The 21,115-nt window shown below is 53.8% G+C and overlaps 1 protein-coding gene across 1 annotated transcript in view; it reads left to right on the forward strand.

The window, feature by feature from the left end:
• The window catches only part of LOC108934016 (potassium voltage-gated channel subfamily H member 2-like), a 102,407-nt gene that overhangs the window by 47,992 nt on the left and 33,300 nt on the right, over positions 1-21,115 (forward strand). Inside the window, exons 3-5 of the mRNA XM_029253491.1 lie at positions 739-900; positions 1,385-1,887; positions 2,479-2,703. Of these exons, the coding sequence (XP_029109324.1) occupies positions 739-900; positions 1,385-1,887; positions 2,479-2,703 (890 nt within the window). The remainder of the gene's footprint in view (positions 1-738; positions 901-1,384; positions 1,888-2,478; positions 2,704-21,115) is intronic.

A 21,115-nucleotide genomic window follows, 5' to 3' on the forward strand; every position in this document is an offset into this window, starting at 1 on the left:
AACTTTTTTTTTTTTAATGAACTTGCACCTAGTTTCGCCTGCAATGTTGGACATTCGGTTACGGTGGTGGGTAATGAAACCTGCAGTGACCCCTCATTTGTACAGCAGGGCAAATGGATTCAGGGCACGTTTCTTGATGAAGGAGGCTACAGCTGGGGTGGGATTCAAACCGACGACCTTCGGACTGCAGCGTGACGGCCATGAGCGCCATCGAACACAAGGGGGCAGAGTGATGAAAATGACAAGATCTTCATGAGGACAAGGGGTCTGGGCTGCCGTCTAGGTCCGTACAAAGTGTCGTGGTGACGCACCGCATGTCGTTCCCGGACGTGGGAACGTTGAGCTCGACCGAAAATAAAACACGTTGCGCTGATGCGGTGGCATCAGACTAGGGTTCGAGGACTTGCTGATATTACCGAGAGTATGACAGCAAGTAAAAATGCAAGATGTGTTTTAAAAACGAGGCTGCAGTGTTATACTGATGGAAACTATGTCTCTTACTCAGTTAAAGCGTTGCTTCTCCACAGATAGGCGTGGAGGTGCACTCTGGGTACCGTGTGGCATCGCTACTTCGCTGTCCGTGTAGGAATGCGGTGCCTCCCGTCTACGTGCTCGACTGCGGCACTTTGTTCGTCATGTAATTAATAGAACGTTCCCTTCCTGCGAGCCCCTGCTCTCGGACCCCACTGGCGGACAGGAGCCCACAGGTTTTGCTGTTGCTGCCCCTTCTTTGCGCAGGCGCGTGCTTCCCGTGCCTGGTGGACGTGGTGCCGGTGAAGAACGAGGACGGCATTGTCATCATGTTCATCCTGAACTTCGAGCTGGCCGCCGAGGGCAGGCGCCCGAGCCCTTCGGAGAGAACGGCCAATCACAAGCTGCCCATCCCCTGGCTCTCGTCAGGTACCGCCCCCTCGGCTCTAGTCCCCGCCCCCTTTCCCGCGACTCCTCCTTTCCGTGCGCGTTTGGCCGTGCTCTCCTTTGTCCCTCTCACGTAACCGAAAGCACTTGTGTAACGGAACGGCCGGGAATCGACAGAACTCTTCTGGGACGGCAAAGGTCAACAGGAGCCTGAGATTAAAACCGTCATTAGCATTTGTTCGAGCCGCTAAATCATAGGTTGAGCCTCACCTCACGGGGGGCCGCTTGTCAAGCTTTTAATCTCTGATGTGACCTGAAAGGACACTTTTGTCTTGCAGCTTCCCTTGACCTTTGAATCGAACCCAACTCATGGGGTCTCTTGGGAAGCAACGCTTGGCTTGTGATCCGGTGAAGTGATGCCTGTGGGTCACATCTGTTCCTCTCTCCTTTCCCTCTTTTCCCTTCTTCCTCCTGTCTTCCTCTCCTCTTCCTCCCTTCCTCCCCCTTCCCCTCTGCCGCGCCGCAGCTCGGAGGCGAGGGTTCAGACTGCCCCTGCCCCTCCTGCGCTCTCACAGCTCCAGCAAACAGTCTCTGCAGAGCGATCCGGAAGCGGGGCGGAGCCGCGACATCTCCTCTCACCTGGTGAACGAGTCCTTGGCCCTCGGGGAGCTCCTGTCCCTGGCAGAACCGGCGCACCCGGAGGAGCGCCCGCCCACTCCGCCTCCGCCGCCAACGCCGCCTCGGCCCAAAGGCCAGCGCGGCCCGCCGGACGACGAGGCGCCCCCGCCCCCGCGCCTGCCCCTGCCCCTCCCCTTGACCTTGTCCCTGCCCCTCCCCCTGTCCCTCCCCCTCTCCCTGAGCCAGTCCTCCGGCCGGCTGCAGTGCCTCAACCCCGACACCTCGCTGTCCAACTGCAGCCTGGCGCGCTCACGGGACAGCCTGCACAGCCTGCGCCGCGCTTCCTCTGCGGACGACATCGAGGCCATGCGCTCCGACTGGGACAGGAAGCTGCGCAGCCGAACAGGAAGCGCAGGCAAGGGACTCGTGCTTCCAGTTCCAAACTGGGAACCCATCTAACATGTTCTCTGTAGCGAAGAGTAAGAAAGAAGCTGGAGTAAAGGGCTCGCAGCGAAGTAGAAAACCTCTTTGGCTGGAGCTGTAAGACGCAAGGACTCGTAAGGAAGGAGCGTTCGGACCCGGGGCTGAAAGCAGGCGCCCTGCTCCTGTCCCTTGGACTCAGATATCTGGCTCCATCAGTAGTAAAGTGGGTTTCAGAATGTCCTTCGTCTGGTGCCTTCGAGCACAGCTTCGTAGTATTGACCTTTGGGATACCTGAAAAAGTATGCGGTGCTGCTAGAGAGTGTGTAGGGAGATGCTCATAGTTCTTGCATGAAACACTAAAATAAAACTAGAAAATGAATAAACGACGATGATTTACACACCTCCTTCTACTTACCGACTTGGTTTAACAAATTCAACTTGGCCTTCACTTATTTTTACGCCTTTACACCAACTGCGTGTTTCCGTATAGCAGAGCTCTCTCGAGGATGAACATTTGCGACCCCGAGCTCATCGCTGTGCGCGCTGCAGTGTACGGTGTGGAAAGGGTTCAGTAACGAGAGTTCCGTTGCAGGGGCGATAAACCACAAGAGCACCCTGGCGAACTCTACCTCGGACTCGGACCTCGTGCGCTGCCGCGCCACGAGCGCCGTCCCTCACATCACCCTCAACTTTGCGGAAATGAAGGCGGACCCTTACATCGCCCTGCCGGCCGGTGACATGGACATCATCGCCCCGTGCAAACTGATGGACCGCACGCACAACGTCACCGAGAAGGTCACCCAGGTAAGTGCCGAACGATGGAGCCGCGCGGTCGAACCCGAGCCTTCCCGGGGTCGGAACTCGCGGCCGCGCTCCTCCGTAGCCCCGCTCCACCGCGGGCCCGCGGGCCGCAGTCTGCGCGCGGGGATTCGGCCCGACCGGAGCGCTCATCTTCCGGGACTTACGCGCTTCGTAGCCCCCCACACATTCTCTACACGCCTCTGTTTTACTGCTGAGCGTGTGTTGAGAGACGGTGATGGATCACCTGCGTGCCGGGTGTGAGCAGAGCCACGTGGGTCACGTCGAGTGTTACATGTTATTGAGGGACGAATTCACCATGTTTGGCACCCTAATTACTTTTCTTCCACGTTGGAAGAAGGAGTAAGTGGTGCTCGAGTACGCATCCACACGCACGTGCGCGCGCACACACACACACACACAGAGTCACACATAGCGGGGTACCAGGGTTCACATGAGGGCATTTGTTCATGTAAATGATGTGCAAAAGGACCCCTTGTGGCATGTTGATGCTGCTCTCCTTTTGCACAACACACACGCACACACACACACATACACACACACACATTTTCAGAACCGCTCGTCCCAGAAGGGGTAGCGGGGAACCGGAGCCCACCCGGTAACAGAGGGCGTAAGGCCGGAGGGGGAGGGGAGACACCCGGGACGGGACGCCAGTCCATCGCAAGGCACCCCAAGCGGGACTCGAACCCCGTGTCAAACAAACTGGTTTCTACCACTGTTAATAATAATAATAATAATAATAATAACATTATTGTTTTTGTTATGGACAGAGAAGCGGCACGGCGGGTAGCGCTGGGGCCTCACACCTCCTGGGCTGTGGGTTCAGATGCGGGTTGGAATCCAGCTCAGCGTGAGCGGAATTTTCATGTTGTCCTGACGTCGGCACAGCTCTCCTCCCAAGTGCCCTCGGTGTGCTCGTGCGCGAATGAACGAGTGCGTGCGATCGCCCTGCTGCGGACTGCCGTCCCGCCCAGGTGCGTACAACCAACCAACGTCAACAACCGCTTGTCGCTACGAGCCAGAGCCTGTCCCGGAAACAGCAGATCGATAAACACGATCCTGTGGTAGAAAAGTGGATATTATTGTGGAAGAACAATTATTAGTAGTCATTATTAGTATCGTGGCACGCAGCACCATGGGTTTGAAGAGGACAAAGAAGATCGCAGAGGCAACATTCATCTCGAATATATAATCGAACACTGGCACACAGGGAAATAATGTCCAAGAACCCCATCTCCTCCAGGACCTGCACATCTAGCCAGCCTTCCTAGTCCACTTAACAGCCCAAGACTCTCTCTCCACACAGCCCGAAAGACAGTCACCCCATCATTTCCCCCAGAAGTGCCCCCAGTGGTTGCACACGCTATTTACAAGTTACCCACAATGCAACTTTTTATATTACGCAAATCTTCCCGCCTAAACACAGTAACGTGGGTCGTTACAGTATAATCCTCATTGCGATCGCTGTGTGTGTCCTCATTCAGGCTCATACAGGCTCATACAGGCTGTAAGGGAGCCACTCTGTCCCCACAGCCCGTCCTGGGCGTCCCTGACGTTGTGCCAGTCACACGTGGGGGAAGCAGGTCCTCGTTTGTGCAGCTGAAGAGCCCCATTAGTCTAGGTGGCAGTGTGTTGACAGCGCCCCCCCCGGGAGGCCGGAGGCCGAAATGCACACGGAGGGAGAGCCGTCTGATACCACCTGCCCCACTGTGGTCATCGATTGGTCCACGGTGTGACGGCCCCCCGAGGCGAAACGGAAGCTCGCAGGCTTCTGCAGGTGTGTTCGGAGCCCCTGCAATGCACCCCCACCCCAGTGCCGTGAGCTCCGATCCTCTCCTTTGTTTGCTGCCAGGTTTCTGCTGTCCTCAGCAGCGTGTGGAGACTTCTAGAAGCGCCCCCCCCCCGTCCCCGACGCGGTCGGCCTGCGGGTTCCTCACAACTTTTCTTTTCAAATGGTCATTGCTCCCTTGTCCTGTAGGTGGCAGCATCACCTCGAGCGTCTGCATCACAAAGTAGCAGTAAAATGTGCTGTGGCTTCAAGTTATTAAAACTGAAATGGAGCCCAAGAGCAGAGACCTTTTTCTGCACAGGAAGACTAAATTAACGTGATATCCGGCGCTGGATGTCGGGTTCATTGAGCCGAGTGGATGGCCGACCGTGAGCACGAAGACGTGAGTTGTGAGGAGACGACTGTGACTCAATTAGCCACACTGTGTGAGCGGTGAAAGGGCCCTTTCACACACACACACACACACACACACACACACACACACACACACGTACAGAGGTGAACACGCAATAAGACACACTGAAGCGATGAAACGGCCGCTGTGAGCTGTGAGCACACTGGGAGGGGAGGGACGGCGGGAGGGACGGCGGGAGGGATAAGGACGCTGACAGCGCAGCCCCATGTTATTGTGGGACATCGTTTCATCTCTCTGACAGGAGTGGAAATATCCCAGGAATGGCCCTCCTCAGGATACGGGTGCAAAGTGCTTTGGATCCTAGAACGAGCAAAGATGGGGAGGGGGCAGCGTTGCCGTGACTGTGACCTCTGTCTCCGGTGCTGGGGCACCTTCCGTCCGATTCGGAGCCCCGGTTCGAGCCAGGATGGGTCCCACGTGCACGAGCGACAGGCCACTTACGTCAGAGCCCCCGGGGCGATTGGGGGGTTCTGACGTCACAGACCGAGAATTGATGAGAGGCCCGTCAGCGTGCGGCCGCACGCGCACAAGCACGCACACACGAGCGCACGTACACACACACACACACACACACACACACACACACACACACACACACACAGAGGCGAGCCGAGACTGCTGGCTTTGCCTCCTGCCGCCGCACACCCCCCGGCCGCTTCCGCTCCCCATGTGCCCTGACCCATTTTAACTGCTATTAGCACATTAATCACGGTGGTGCTGTCAGAGGAGGAGGATGAACAGGAGTAAGAGAAGCAAGAGAAGGAAGGAGGAGGAAGAGAAGGAGGAGGCGGAGGAGGAAGAGAAGCGCGGCCCACTGCTCCTCTTCATCACAGCCACTAACTGAATGCACTAAAGGCCTGAATGAATCCACCAGCGATGAGGCACTAATTGCAATGAGTTATGAGGAGGTTGTCTGTCCTCCCGCAGCAGCGTCCAGACCCCTCCTCCCCCCCGTTTACCTCCTTTTACCTTAACGCGGCCGGCCGCCACCACGTTTTCCTGCGCGTGACGTCACGAGCTCTCTGTCGGCTCCTGCTTGTTTCGCAGTTTGACCTCAGCAGCTTCTGCTCGTGTCAAATGGGCTTCAGCTTCAGTTTGTCAAACTGCTCATGTGGGATCAATGGCCTGTTGGCACGCAGCTACTTTTCCTTCATGTCTGAATGGCGTCACCTTTGGAGGAGAAAACGTGGCACTGCAGGTACGTTCTTGACACGTACCTGAAACATGAGCGGCCGCTTCAGCCGTCGTCTCTTTTTTGGGGACTTTTACAGCACGCTATTAAAGTGCTCCATAACCGCACCCGCGGTACCGCGGTACAGTCTGTGTGGAGAGTGCGACGCCAGCGGGGACAGAGCAGGATGATCCATCGCTGGTCTCTGGGGGAGTCCAGGGTGGAGAGGACTTGAGGGAAGGGCTGGGGGGGCACTGTATCATCTCCACACAAAAGTGACACACTGACCCCTCGTATTTCCCTTCACTCACTTCTCCGTGGGCAAAAAGCGAACGTTCCGGGTCATTCCTCCCCGCAGGAGCCCTTTAATGACTCACCGAGTGGCTCCGTGTCCCGTGTGTGTGTGTGTGTGTGTGTGTGTGAGAGAGACACTCATCAAGCCTTTTCTCAGCTGCAGCCCCCTGGCATTTGCGGAGGTCCCTTGTGTGTGTGTGTGTGTGTGTGTGTGTGTTTACTGCCGGTGCCGCTGCCTCCAAGCTTTCTTTCTTCTCATGGCGAGATGCGAGGGGATCGATGGGCTGCCCCGCGGTGCTGTTTGCTCGCTCTGCTTTTGGACGCTTGGGTGCAGCTGGGTGGCCCCTTTGGGAGCCCGGCGACGTTGCTCGTTGCCTGGTAAACAGGGTAAACGGTATGGGGGAGCTGGGGGTTAATAGCGTGGGGACGTGAGCAGACAGGTGGTGAAGTGACCCGTCGGCTCGGGACGAGGGACCCCTGCGTGAAGTCTGCTCTCCTCTTCATGTGCCTGCACACCTGTACATCCGTGCCAGGTGTGTGTTTGGTTGAGTTTCCATGGTAACCATCTGTCTCGATGCAGCCCTTTCCTCTTCTCTGGGCTGCTGCGGAATCACGGTCCGGCACCCCTGGAGCCAAGAGCTGCGTCTGTGCAAAGCGTTAGAAGAATTGGTGGCAGAGGTGGGGGGTAGAAGGGCGGTCCTGCAACGACCATCGCGTTGCTCTGGAGGTCAGCCTTACTTTGCACATTTACAGTGCTTCTGAAATAACCGTGTTTCCTGTGAACTCAACTACAGTAAATGCCCCCAGAGCACATTTCAGCGCTTGAGCTTGAAGCGGAGTGTGGCGGCCGGGGGTCCCTTTGGGTTCGGCGCAGAGGGAATCCTGTCGAGATGATGCTCTGATGTTCCACCACTAGTAACGGTGGACGAGCAGAGGGACGCCGGAGAGGGACGTTCCATGGGCTCCACAGCGGGATTCGACCTCGGCGGCACGTGGTCCGACTTGAGCCGCTTGAACCTTAAGAGGAGAGTAAAATGACTTTGTCTCATCTCGCACTTTATGAGGAAATTGGGAAGTCTGGCACCAATGAAACATGAAACCTGGGGAAGACACTGCTGCTTCTGTGGCCCTGAGGCAGCGGGGAGTGGGGCTAGGGGGGCTAGGGGGGCTAGGGGGGCTGGGTGGGACCATGCCGAGGATGCTGAGAACAGCCTCTGTGTTCGTCCGCTTTTAGACCCTTCGGGATCTCATTTATTTCATCACCTTCTGCTCACATTCTTTCCTTTTTTCGTACCACCGACTTTGCACCCCCTGCACGACTGAAACAAAACAGAGTTGCAGCGGAGGGGAGGGGGATCACCCCCGAAGGCATCGGATAAGTGCACAAGTACTGGCTGTCTGTATTTCCCCAGAAGCACCGGCAGGTGGCGAAGCGGTTAAACTGTTACGTTGCGCCCCACAGCCCAGGGTTCGAATCCCTTTCTCCTGCAGCAGGGTACCGCAGCGGCACTGAGCAGCAAACGCGACCCTGAGTACAAAGAGGGAAACACCTGTAAGTAGCGTAACGTATAAATGTGATTGACAGATTGTTTGGAGAAAAGCGTCGGCCACAGGAACGAACGTGACGTGTTGCGCTCGGAGAAGCAGGCAGTCGTTCACCCTGCGTTTCGTCCTGTTCCCGCCACCGCATGGGATTCGAACCCTTTCCGAAAGGAACACTCTGGAGACCCCGAGGAACGTGGCACAGCTGCTGGAGGCGAAATACACATGCAGACAAGCGCAACGAACATGCGGTGTGATACCGTGGTAGATATCACCGCTTTACTTCACTCGTTGTTTAACGTTTGCTCCGTCCCGCACGTTCACCGTCTTCACCCTGGTAAAGCGGGGCCTGCGAGTGACGGCGACTTTTGAACAAAAGTGCTCACCTTCGTGCTAGAGCCACGGACTGAGTGTGTGCGGTGAGCTGCGCTCTAGAATGTTCCCTCCGTACGTCTCTGCTTCATTGTTCACAATCTAACGCTGTTAACGTTGTCAGAGTGAAACGCGGCGAAACACGGTGCGGGAGCCGCAGAGCCTTCCCGTCAGCGTATTGCTCACGTAACCGGGCTCTCGCTCCGCTGTTTCGCGCGGGGACCGCTTGTTATATCGCCGTTTTTCCTGCGCTCTTGCCGTACAGTTTAATATGCTGAGATTTGGAGAGGAAGGAGCCCAGAGCATCGTTTGGAATCATTAACATGGATGATATTAATGAAAAGGGCAGGTTTTGTCAGTTGAATCGGGGGGAAATAGGAACCTTTTTTCCAGACTCTGCAATCAAAGTGTGTGACGCTCAACACATTTCCACAGTGTGTCGAGGAACTGCTCTTTACGTGGCAGTACCGCGTTATTTCTTACTGTGCTCTGCAGGACTGCAGTATAATACCATACTGTATTTCGGCCGCTTTTAAAGGCGCCACTTTTGCGAACATCGGTGCCGCTGTTTGGTGGCCATCGGACCCCGAATGTCTGTGCCGAGAAGTGTGGTGAAGAGCCCTGAGCTGTTTAAAGGCACGAACCTCTTAGCTCTGCTTCTTCACCTTCGGAAACGGTGTGAGCGCACATCCGGTCCCACCACACACACACACACACACACACACGCACACACACACACACGTGATGCTCCGCTCATCTTCATGGCTCATGTCAGAGCGATGGTCCCGTTGACCCGCCGCAGTAAGGGAAAAAAGCATGCTGTGCTTCGTTGTTTGAAACACCCCTGGGCAGGGAGGGAGTGCGGAGGGGGGGTGCGATTCTCCCCAAAAGCTACGTTTCCACCTGACCGGGCGAGCGAGAACTCGCAGCGAACCATCCGATTAATACGGATACGAGCCATTAATGACGGCTCAGTGCGCGCGACACGTGACAAATGCCCTCTCAGGGCGACTTGGTTACATCACTGTCCTCCTGGGAACAGAGCGGAGGGTGGGGGGGGCGGGGGGAGGGGCAGTGAGTCATCACACCCGGGCAGAGTAAGGGAGCACCGGCCAGAACGGGCCAGCCGTTCTCCCAAAAACTCTCTTTGCGGACGTGGACGTGCCCCGGAGGTCCTGACACTCGACGCGTGGTTAGTTCTTCAGAACAGACGTCCCAGAGCTCCTCACCCCCGGACCTTGTCCTCTGGAGGAGGCCATTTGTCCTCGTCTCATCGGACGCGTACCTGAGGGTGCTCGTGACGTCGGGTGACACTCGCCTCTCCTCGGGCCTCGTTCCGTACCGCGGTGATGTCCTCCGCCCTGCTTCTCGTCCTGCTCCGTGGGGTCACTGCGGAAGGTTCCACAATTCCACTTTTTAGTCTCTCTGTGCTGTCGAGAGCATCAACTTCTACGTGTTCGTGTACTGCAGGGCCAGCTGGTACCGTCGTGGTAAAAAGGTCCAAAGGTTGCAGGTTCAAATCCCACCTCCAGCTGTAGTACCCTCGAGTGAGGTATTACCCTAAGTTGCCCCAGTAGAATTACCCCGCTGTGTATAAATGGGGTAAATCACTGTACGTAGATTAACGCTGTCAGTCACTTTGGAGCAAAGGGTGGGATAAAAGAATAAATGTCATGTTCTCATGAGGAGTTTGTGCGCTTGGGGAATGAATGACTCTGAAGGTCAGCAGTGGGGAACAAACACTGACAATAACTTGCCTGTCAGTGGTGCCCAAGCTGGAGTTTTACTAGGATGTGCTGCGCGGTAAAGATGAACACACCTTGCTCCCCATGCTGCCCCCCAGAGCCTCCTCCTGTCTCGCTCACGACTCCAACAGCGAGCGGAACCCTGAGCAGCGGCTAAAAGTGGACGCGGGTGTCATTTGTGTGGCCTCCCGAGCAGCTCCGTGTCCCTTTCCTTCCGCGGTTCCGCCGTCCTCATCCCGCTTTTCGCAAAGTGTACGAGTGGCACAGCTGCCCTGCTCTGCGTCGCTTCCAAAATGTTTCTTTCGTTCTATCCGAGTTTTTGCATCCACTTCAGCAGCAAGTCGTGCAACACCAGCGCTAAGAGGCCAAGGAGGAGCGAGAACTAAACGTTGACGTCTCCGTGTTGCCAACTGGCTCGGCCCGTCAATGGGGAGAGACGGAGGACGAGTCGCGCGACGAAACACACGAGCTCTGCTGTCGTTTCCACACGACATTTTTTAACGGAAAGTGAACACCGATGAGTCGCTGTTCCCTCCGTTTGTTTTTCTCCGCAGTTTGTGTCGCACGCAGCGCGATGGACACACGGAGCGCGACCCTTTCCTATCGAAACCCGTCCTGGTCCAGACGCTCGTGAGCACACACCTGTTGCAAATGGACCTTTCGTCCAGATTCTCGCGTCTCGGAGGCTCCGTGACAAAGCGCAATGACGGTTTGATTGGGTCCCGCGCAGTTTCGCCGGGTGTTGAGAGCCGTGGAGGGTGGAGGACCTCACAGGAACACGTGACGTCCGCCAGGTGTCGGTGCTGCCGGTCTAGTGTGGCGGTATGATGAGAAAGGGCACCACGTACCTCACGGTCGCAGCCCAGGTGCACTTGCGCACTTTGGACCGTTCAGTGTTTCTCGCTGTCCAACCTCAGACAAAGTGCTCAGTTTCACCATCTGTCTTCCTCCTCCTCCTCCTCCTCCTCCTCCTCTTCCTCCTGCTCTTCCTCTTCCTCTTCCTGTCATATCAGCACACCCACAAGCACAGATACGCTTTCACTCAAGGCTGATGTCCCGCTCTTTGCAGGACGCACAGCACCGACACCCTGGCGGTCAGTGGGCCGGCGCTACAGCCCACTTAGTGCACCCGGTGCTCTGGCCGCTGGCTCCCCAAAGCGCTCTGGAGGGTCCCTCTGCACGGGGTCCGCAGAGCTCCGAAGTGACAGCGCATCCCCTCAACAGCAGCGAGAGGCGCGACGTCGCTTTACTGCGGTAAAAGAGAGCCGCGGCTGAACATTTTGTTTCCTTCCGCCGCCACGAGGGACGGTGCAGTGACACATCGCGTCACCGCTGCTTTTCAAATAGAAATGGGAAACGGGGGTCAGAGGTCACTGCAAAATCTCGCTGCGACTCGGCGGATAATAAACTCTGAAATACGCAGGTAGGTGTGATGGAACGGGTTCCATTCCGTCCGTCTCTCTCACCGTCGCCGTCGTACTGGGCTGGAGAGCTCGTGTCGTGGTGGTTAGAGCTGCTCCCTGCGGACCCAAAGGCCACAGGGTCGCTTCCCACCTCTCGCCGTAGTACCCTTGAGCACGGTACTTGCTCTAAATGACTCTAGTAGGAAATTGTCCTGCTGAATAAATGGGTGAAAAATTCTAAGTCACTTTGTAGAAAAGCATCAGATAAATGTGTTTCTCCTTGACTTCTTACATATTTAGAAAATGTTGTCTCCTGAATAACGTGGTGTTTTAGCATCTAACAGGTTTTTTTGCACCAATGACCTTATTACAATAACGCTTACGATTTTAATGACCTTTTACTCATGATGCCTTTGCTGATTACGGAGCACGCACACATTTCCGGTGGCATTCAGGTAATCGGAAGCTAAATGGAATCAGATCGCGTCACTCGGGGAGACAGTTATTTTCCGGTGAACTCCGGCACTGCGCAGGGCTGCGGGTGGGCGCCGCGGGTCACGAGCGGAGCCGTCGTCATCGCCAAACTCACTGTCCAACGGTGGGACGGCGAGAGTATCTGAGTGAACCTTAAAGCTCCATGTGAGACAGGACCCCGTCGGGGGGCTTCAGCCCCACTGGCCTTTGACCCGTTCCACCCGTTCGCCCTTTTTATCGTTGCTCCCCTGTGCTCACGGAAACAGAGGGCAGATATTGGTTCCCTTCTCCTGTTTTACAAAGAAGGGGGGTGCGGTGGTGCAGTGGCACAGTGGCACAGTGGGTTTGGCCGGGTGCTGCTCTCTGGTGGATCTGGGGGTCGAGTCCCGCTCGGGGTGCCTTGCGATGGACTGGCGTCCCGTCTTGGGTGTGTCCCCTCCCCCTCCAGTCCTGAGCCCTGTATTGCTGGGTTAGGCTCCGGTTCGCCTCGACCCGCTTGGGAGAAGCAATTTCAGACAGTGTGTGTGTTACAAAGCAGGGGGGATGTATGTTGGGGGGGGGGGGGGGGGGTGCGCAGGCAGTGTAGCTGAGCTAATAAATTAGACACACTAGAGACAAAGAGGCAGAGGGAAGGTTCTTGGTACAGCAGCGGTACATGTCGTCAGCTTGTGGGCACGTGTGTGTGTGTGTGTGTGTGTGTCAGCAAAATTTACATCACACTGTGTCCATTTGTACAAAGGGACACCTTTCTGGAAAAGTGTAGTGCATTTCAGTAAAAACAAGCTGTAAACGTGCAAACTAAGAGCAGCACCCCCCATCCCCTCCCCCGGATGCATCATTAATTTCTTTGAAACATTAAAGTTTCTCCACACTTTGCAGTGATGCTCTTATGGTAACAGTACAATTTGCAAAAAAGAGTCTCAAAAGAAACAGCGGTCGTGTTGTTGTCATATAACTTGTTATGAACACAGGCATGAGAAAGGGGGCAGGGCTGTGCCCCCCAGTGTGCCCCCAATACCTGACAAATTGCTACAACATGCGGTGATGAAAAACTGCTCTCTTCTCCATATGAAGTTACAGGGATCTACCTCAAGAAGCACTTCTAACACTAGTTTTCCCAGAGTCTCTGTGCTCAAGTGTTGGGCCTCACAACTCCTGGGCTGTAGGTTCACCTCAGTCCTACTTGTCTGTGTGTAGTTTGCATGCTCTCCCTATGTCTGTGGGTTTTTTCCAGGCGCTCTGGTTTCCTCCCATAACACATAGGTGACTCTAATTTGCCCTTGTTATGCACATTTACGTTGATTCATTAGTCATTTTTCTCCAAAGTGACTTATGCTGTTAAGGTTACAATTATTTACCCCTTTATACAGCTGGGCAATTTCACTGGAGCAATTTAGGGTTAGTACCTTGCTCATGGCTACTACAGCCAGAGGTGGGGATCAAACCTGTGACCTTCAAAACCAAAGGCAGCAGCTCTAACCACTGCACTAGCAGCTGTCCCTATAAGCCCCTGCATGAGTGGCAGAGTGTGTGTGACTGCCTTGTGGGGAACTGGCATCCCATCCAGGGTACATCCTGCCTAACGGAGGCTCTGTTATGTACCTGGGTGCTGCACCCTGTCCTCTCACACACTTACCGACCTGCTGATTGCTGTACACGCGGCCATGATCGTGTCCTGCATGGACACACACACCAGGGTCGCGCAGCAGAGCCAACAAACACACACCGAAGCCCCCAGGAGCAGAGCGAGTGTTTGCCGGCAGTGAATTTGTGGAGATTCTGCTCTTTGTGGTGGAATTTTGGTAGACACAGCAGTGCATTGTGGGAATTACTGACAAATTTTCTGAGTGACGGAACACTTTCCGGTACCCCGGGGAATTTCTTCCCAGTTCAGCTCCTGGTAGAGCACTGCAGTGTAACTGAGTCCGGGACCCGCTGCCATTCTGGGAAGAGGGTCCGTGTTTCCGCCGACTCCTGAGACGTCCACATGTTGCCCTGGTGCCTGTTGGTGCTGCGTTGGCTCAGCGCTCTTCCGTTCGAGCCCGATGTGACCGCCGGTTCAAAGAGAGGGGCTGTGTGTAGGGGCAGGTGTCCCTGGAAAAGGGAACCACTCTGGGTCTCACTGTGTCATCAGCCTGCTCCGTGGCACAGCGCTCTATCAGAGATACCGGTGAAGGTAAAATAGCGGTACAGTTTCCCCCCCAGCCTGAGCTTGTCCATCTCCTTCCTTGCACTCGTTCAACGTGGGGTCCTGGGCAGCATGAGTGGAGGATGTGGGATGTGTGCTTGAGTGCGTGCATGCGTGTGTATGCGTGTGTGTGTGTGTGTGTGTGTGTGTGTGTGCGAGAAGTGCACATGTCCAATTGTGCGACTCGTGGGGAGTGGTGGAAAATCAATGAGGCTCAGCCTGTCTGGGTGGTACCAAGCAGAGCAGAGGATCGGACAGCCAGCAGCAATGAGAGCGAGAGAGAAAGAGAAAGAGAGAGAGAGAGAGAGAGAGAGAGAGAGAGAGAAAGAGAAGGGGGGACAGAAGAGTGTCCTGGACACAGAGCTGCAGGTCCTCAGTTTAAGTCTCAGACAAGGAGTTCAGGGAGAGACTTGGGAGGTGAGCGGGAGACCGACTCCTCTCTCCACTCCTCTCGCCTCCTTGTCCTGATCAGGAGAGGAAGAGAGAGAGAGAGTGTGTGTGTGTGTGTGTGTGTGTGTGTGTGTGTGTGTGTGTGTGTGTGTGTGTGTGCGCGCACACACATGGGAGGGGGAAGGGAGGGGCCTGGGGGGGTGGGCTGGGAGGAGGAGGGTGACCAAGAGGTGGCGACTGCCACTGCGATTCTCAGCAGAGTCCACGGGATGAGAGGAGGGAAAGAGGGAGACCGAAGACCAAAGACCGAAGCCTCCCTCTCTTCATCTCTTTGCCGGTCCTGTCCCTGCATTTCGGAGGGAGGAAGAGAGGGACGTAGAGGAGCAGAGTTCGGTGGGTTGGCGGTTGGGTGGGGGGGTGGCATGACATGACCCCCGCAGGGTAGTGCTACAGCGGGAGGGAGCGGCGGGTGCGCGAGGCGAGGCGAGGAGAGGCGAGGCGAGGCGATGTCCCTGAGCGGAAGAGACAGCATTCCCCAAGAGGGGGCGCTGGCGAGCGGCGAACGCAGGAACACCCGCGTGAAGAGGGCAGTTCGCATCTCCAGCATCGTGGCTCACGAGGTGAGTGAAGAGCCCTAGAGCGGTGCCGTGGGACAGCGATGGGGACAGGTGCATGTAAAGAGTGTTGACAGCACTCCTCTTCCTTTTGCTAGAGCCTGAAGTGTTTTACCGCGCTGGGGCACGACTGGTCGAGTGAAGCGTTTTGCACAATTAATGTCACTGATGTTTAAAATGTCTGATATATAATGTGCAGCGTAGCGTTTGGCACCTGCGTCGTACAATGAAAAGGACCCACAGAAAGACGTAGGTTCAAGTCCCTCTCCTGCTGCAGTACCCTGATCGAGGTACTTACCCTGCAGCGGCACAGTAAAAACGGCCCGGCTAGCAATGAGAAAATGGCGTGGTGCACAAAAGCGGAACACTGTAAGTTGTGGCGCTGGATGAATGAGCCAGTAATAATGTGGTATTTGCTGCGCCGTTACTCACTGAAGTACAGCGTTCCTCAGGTGAGTCCCAAAGCGCGGTATTTTAAGAACAATGAAGATGATGGTTGTGCTCACTGTTCTGACTGGTGTAACTGCTGTGCGTGTTTTGTGATGCAGTGTTTCCTTCTGCTCAAGAGCCAAAAATCCGCGGAAAGGTGCAACGTGCAGTTCACTTCCCCAAACGAAACGCTGAGCTTTTCCACTCGGTTCAGCGGTGCGTTTTCTGTCACGTTGCATTACAAACACGAAATGTTCACCGACTCCTTCGCTCCTTTACCTTGGTCTCAGTGACCACTCGCTGACCGCTTGCTGACCGCTCGCCGGCCGCCCGACTGCGTGCCATGGGGACCTTGGGAGGAGGAGACAACCCGTTTGGAGATCAGTAGAGCAAAGGGTCCCGCAGTGAATTTCCTCGGATCTTTAAGGGGATTTAAAGTGACGCGGCACACGTGTGCGACCACAGTAGGGGACAAGTGACATCTGTAGCGCAGTTGTGCCTTTTCGTGGGGTTTACACACTGGTGTCAGCTCTCGGAACACAAGCGCACGGCCTTGTTGTTGTTGCAGAGCCTTGCCGAGATGTCGATGGAAACCGGCATCTCCGTGGATGGGAGGTGTCTTATCGAGGAGCTCTTTAACGGGGCCCGTGTTCAACGACAATACAGAGGACAGGAGTCCCAATTCAGAGAACTTGTGCATCTATCTTAGTTCCTCATGGTGCCACATGGTGGAGACCTGGAAGTGCCGTTACAGCTGAGCTCAGGAACGCACAGAGGAGGAGGAGCCCTGCAGGCTTAGGAATGAGCTCGGCGTGTGTGTGTGTGTGTGTGTGTGTGTGTGTGAGATCACTGTGTGTATCCGCGTGTCTCTGCGTGTGTCTGTCCAGCCGCAAAGTAGGACATTCCCTCCATCGCAGGTCAGTGGCGACGAGAGGCGACCAAGCGCCGTCAGCAGAGAAGCTGTTGCGCTCGATTGTTTGTGACTTCATGAGTTTGCCTCTATGGTTCTGGTACCACTGGGCCCAGCGCTCAGCGAGCTGCTTTAGCGGAGAGTTTTTATGAGACCAGCCGACTCCTCTGTGCAGAAGCTGCAGGTCTGCAGATGATGATGATGGTTATTAATATGGGATTAGGCCGAGAGACAGCCCTTTCTTTGGCCGTCGCTCCAGGAAGGTTGTGTGGAATCCGCCGCTGTAAACAGATGCTCCTGGGATCACGTCACCTGTGGCCGTCCAAGCCTGCAGCGTTTGTGTTCTGTTGAGGCCGGCCGTTAATCCAGCACACAGTAAATGAGGGAGAGCGGCAGGCTTCCCCCGTCCCAGGCGAGCTCTCAGCTTTTTAGTGGAGACCCACATGCACCGAGGCTGTAGCTCGGCGTTTGCCGTGGTGTGTAGGGAATTCCCTCGCCCTCCCAACGTCAAGCCCTGTCTTGCCGGAACCAAACGCAGGAGTGGGACACTCTGACCCATATAAGAACGCAGCTCTCAAAAATGTTTGGATTTATTATACCCCACGGTGCTGTAGCGATTGTGTTCGTAGGTAAAACCCATCAATAAACATTCCCCCCAATCCTTTAACAAACAACCTCAGTAATGGCTGTGCTGCAGCAATAATCTAGTGAGCTGCCTGATTGGACTGGGATGTTGGGATGTTGTAACGGCTGCGCTGACGGTTTCGATGGAGACGTCAGACACACAGAGTGCAACTTGCTTTCTAATTCTACAAAGTCTCCAAGCCTGTTTTCAATACTGGCACTCTGCTGTTTCGGGGGCAAGTTAAGGCTTCGAACCTCAAGGCTGCTTCCTCCAGTCCTCCTGCTGTAGTACTCACGTGAACCATTCCTGAATTTGAGTAAAATAGCCGGTGGTGTAAATGAATAAAGTACGATTTAAATTTCGTCGTTGTTTGAACATCATAGAGTGGTGTTTTTATACACGCCTACATGGTATAGCCTCGATCACAGAGTGGTGTTCTTATATACACCTACATGGTATAGCCTCGATCACAGAGTGGTGTCCTTATACACACCTACATGGTATAGCCTACTACACACCTTGGTTATATGATATAGCCTATTGCTCCCAGGCTACAACCCTAGTAAATACATAAACCAGTAGCATAGGTGTTTATTATCATTATCAAGTATTATGTACTGTACATAATTGTATGTGCTATACTTTTATACGACTGTGTTATGCAGACCAGAGGACACGGGCAAGGCAGAACCCAAGTGCAGGATCGTTCATTCAGGGCCAAGGGGATAGACTTGTTCTCGTTGTTGGGGACGACGAGCAATTTGTCGGTCGATCGGCGGTCAGGGTGAAAGTAAAGATCTGTGGACGAAGTCAGGAAATGAGGCAAATGGTCCAGAACCAGGGAATGAAGGGGAACAGGACATGGACCGTGGTGAGTGCTGTTACTGCAGAAGGGCCGGTTGTCTCTAGTGGTTGAGTAGTGATTTTTGTAGCCAAGTGTTTCCAATTGAAATCAGGTGCTTAACTCGAGCCAGATGCTGCCGGTTGAGGTGTGAGTGTGGTCGTGACAGACTGGCAGCGCGGTAGGTTTGTTTACAGCAGCAGCAGCAGCACCACAAACACGTGAGTAACACATTGCACTACGACATTATGATGTCGTCAGTCGAGAATTTTTCATCTCCATAATAATCTTATGGGACCAGTGTTGTATTTGTGGTCAATCGCTAAGTGAAACGTCATTAAGCGGCGCATGACTGTACCGTTTTGCCAGTTTTATTACATGATTGCCAATGTAAAATTTGATTGCCTGCTTCCTTGATTGATAATCTTTGTCCTTTTCTCTGAAGGCTGCCTGAGAACATGTAATGCACCCGAAGGGGGGCGAGTGACACCCTATAAGCTCTGCCTCTGTGTTTCAGGCTATGAGCAGATCTACTCAAGGCCTTTGAGACAAAGACCTGCCCACCCTTTGCTACCTGACGCCGGAGGTACTGCTGCAACGGGAGCTCCTTTCTAACAGTGGACTCCCCCATCTGGGGACAATTGTCATTTTTAGCATGGCTTTTGGGTCGCTGCGTTCCGTTTGGAAAGGGAGTCGTGTCGATGAATCACAGGGGTTGCGGTGCCAATGTGTGCTGGTGCAAACAGATGGTCTGAACCGACCTTCACCTGTCAGAGTGTAGAGTGCTTTCCGCACGTTGTCGCCCGCTCCTTTGCAGCTGAAGCGTTCGCTCTTCTCTGCCTCGGAAGCTGCTGTCTGGCCTCGTAAGTGTCACAACATCCTTTGTCACCCTTTGTCTTATCATTTTGAAGCAGCACTTTGTAGTGCTTTCAGCTGTTTCCAGTGAGCTGGACCTCTGCTACTTCTTTCTTCACATAGGATATAACGGAACTTGTAGTATGAGAGCACACTGAAGGTAGTTCAAGTCCACTTCAGCTTCTAAGTGTTTAATGTCTTCATGCATTTTCTGACATTTCGGAGTTGTCATGTCCACGCCCACAACTCAACCGACAACACCTGACTCTGCTCCAGCACCTGATTAACCACTGACCCTTTAAAAGACCCTCCTCAGCTCCCATACCTTTGCGGAATCTCATCAGGGACAACCGCCCTTCTTTGTGACTCCTTGCTCATACGCATCTCCAGTTCTCAGGTCACGTTCTTTGGTTTTGACCCATAGCTTTGTTTCTTGACCATGTCCACGGATTTTCGTTTCAACTCCGATCGCCGTTCGACCAACTCTTTGCTTTGTCTCCTGACCTCGCCCATGGATTACCACTCTGACCCCAACCGCCGATCGACTGACCCTCCGCCTGTCCCCGATACCGAGAACTTGCCTGATCCTCTGATTCCAGATGAACAACTCCGCACTTGGGTCTTTCCGTCCCGGTTCTCTCGGTTTGACGTGACAGGAGTCATGTTTGTTTGTCACTGAGTTTGTTTTGTTGGGTTTTCTCTAGACCCCGAAGGAAAGTTGCTTGCTGACACAACTGCTGTCTGCTGAATACTGCTGACAGCTGGGAGATATCTGAACAAAGGGGGTCAAATTCACTGACACCACAGCCACCGAAGGCCCTGGGGCATAAGGTCAGGCAGCCATGTTCGCCAACGCCCATAGTGCTGGAATACTGGGTCCTGGACCCAAACAGCTGCACTCTTCAGCAGAGCAAAGCAGGTCAACTGTCCACCAGTCACCTACCTCTGCTTTCCACTGTCAGGGAGCATAATGTATGCTGTAATGGTGGTCACCTGTATCATCCTAGTGTTTGTGTCTTTTCAGTTCTCTGTTCAGATGAATAGTGGTAACAGTAATGATATAGTGTGACGAATGTGCACTAATACATCTTAAATCACAGTGTTTTACTGGAGTGCATAGAATCAAAGGACAGAGCTTCCATGCACTGATCAGATCACGTGATTCACACCACCGAGCTCTTTGGTTTACTAATGTGTCCCTGGTGATCTGAGAAGTGTCTGAACAGCAGTAGTATTCGTGACGTAAGGTAGGAAAATTTACCCTTCTCTGCGTTACATTATATTCCGGAGTTATGCAAGAAATATTCAAATAGTTAAGTCATCTCAAGAGAGACAACACATGTGTTCTCCACTTAACCTAGTGTACGTTCACAGGCAAACGCCTTTCTGTCACCTACATTGAAATCTGTCACTGGGGTCTGATGAGAAAACGGAATCTCGTGCAGACAGTTTTTTCATCATTCATTCTTTGCACACACAGATACGCATAATTAAATGTCTGCTTTTTGCAGTGTCAGATACGGGACGCGATGTCTTGGATTATCAATACATGGAATGGGAGAATTACGGTAGACACAAGTGCACAGTTCATTTCAGAATCTAAGGTGTCTTAATGGAATGGAAACGGAAACAAGAAATGAATGGAATGGAAGACAAGAAACAAGGAAGAGAATGACGAAGGACTGTGGGAGGCTGCAGCAGATCTTTCAAGGCGGGTGGACAAGCATGTAACGAGCAAGAGTCCATGGACGCCGTTTCTCACAGCTTTTCTTTTAAAGTTCTCCTTGAACATCTGATGAGAAGTGGTCCAGCTGCAGTGGAGGCAGGAGAATAGTTCTTGTCTTTAAGCATATTTAATAAATGATGCTTCTTCTCCAACTAATGTTAAGCTACCTACAGAAATTTACCCATTTATACAGCTGATGAATGTAATTGGAATATTTTATTATAAGTCCATCATATCCAAATACACTACCAACGTTCCCATGTTAATTGAACAACATGGCCCAGGTGCAGCCAGTCAGCCACTAAACTAGCCCATTAAAGCCCAGACCTGGAAAACGTCAGCAGAGGAAAAGGAAGGTTTTAATGCTGGTGTGAGAATGGTGTTCTGTGCCAGTGTACTTTGCTGCTGAGCTTGTGCTCCAGTTGTTGAATTATTGTCTCTCTTTGGTTGTTATTAGTAGCTTTGACTTGGTTTTCTTGTGGGCCATGAGAAGTAAGAATGAAAGGACTCGTTACTCAGCTGGTGATGTTGTGGTTAGAGCTGCTGCCTTTGGCCCTAAAGGTTGCTGGTTTGATCCCCACCTACATCTGTAGTACCCCTGAGCGATGTACTTA

This window comes from Scleropages formosus, chromosome 7 (assembly GCF_900964775.1).
Source record: "Scleropages formosus chromosome 7, fSclFor1.1, whole genome shotgun sequence".
NCBI classification, from domain to species: domain Eukaryota; kingdom Metazoa; phylum Chordata; class Actinopteri; order Osteoglossiformes; family Osteoglossidae; genus Scleropages; species Scleropages formosus.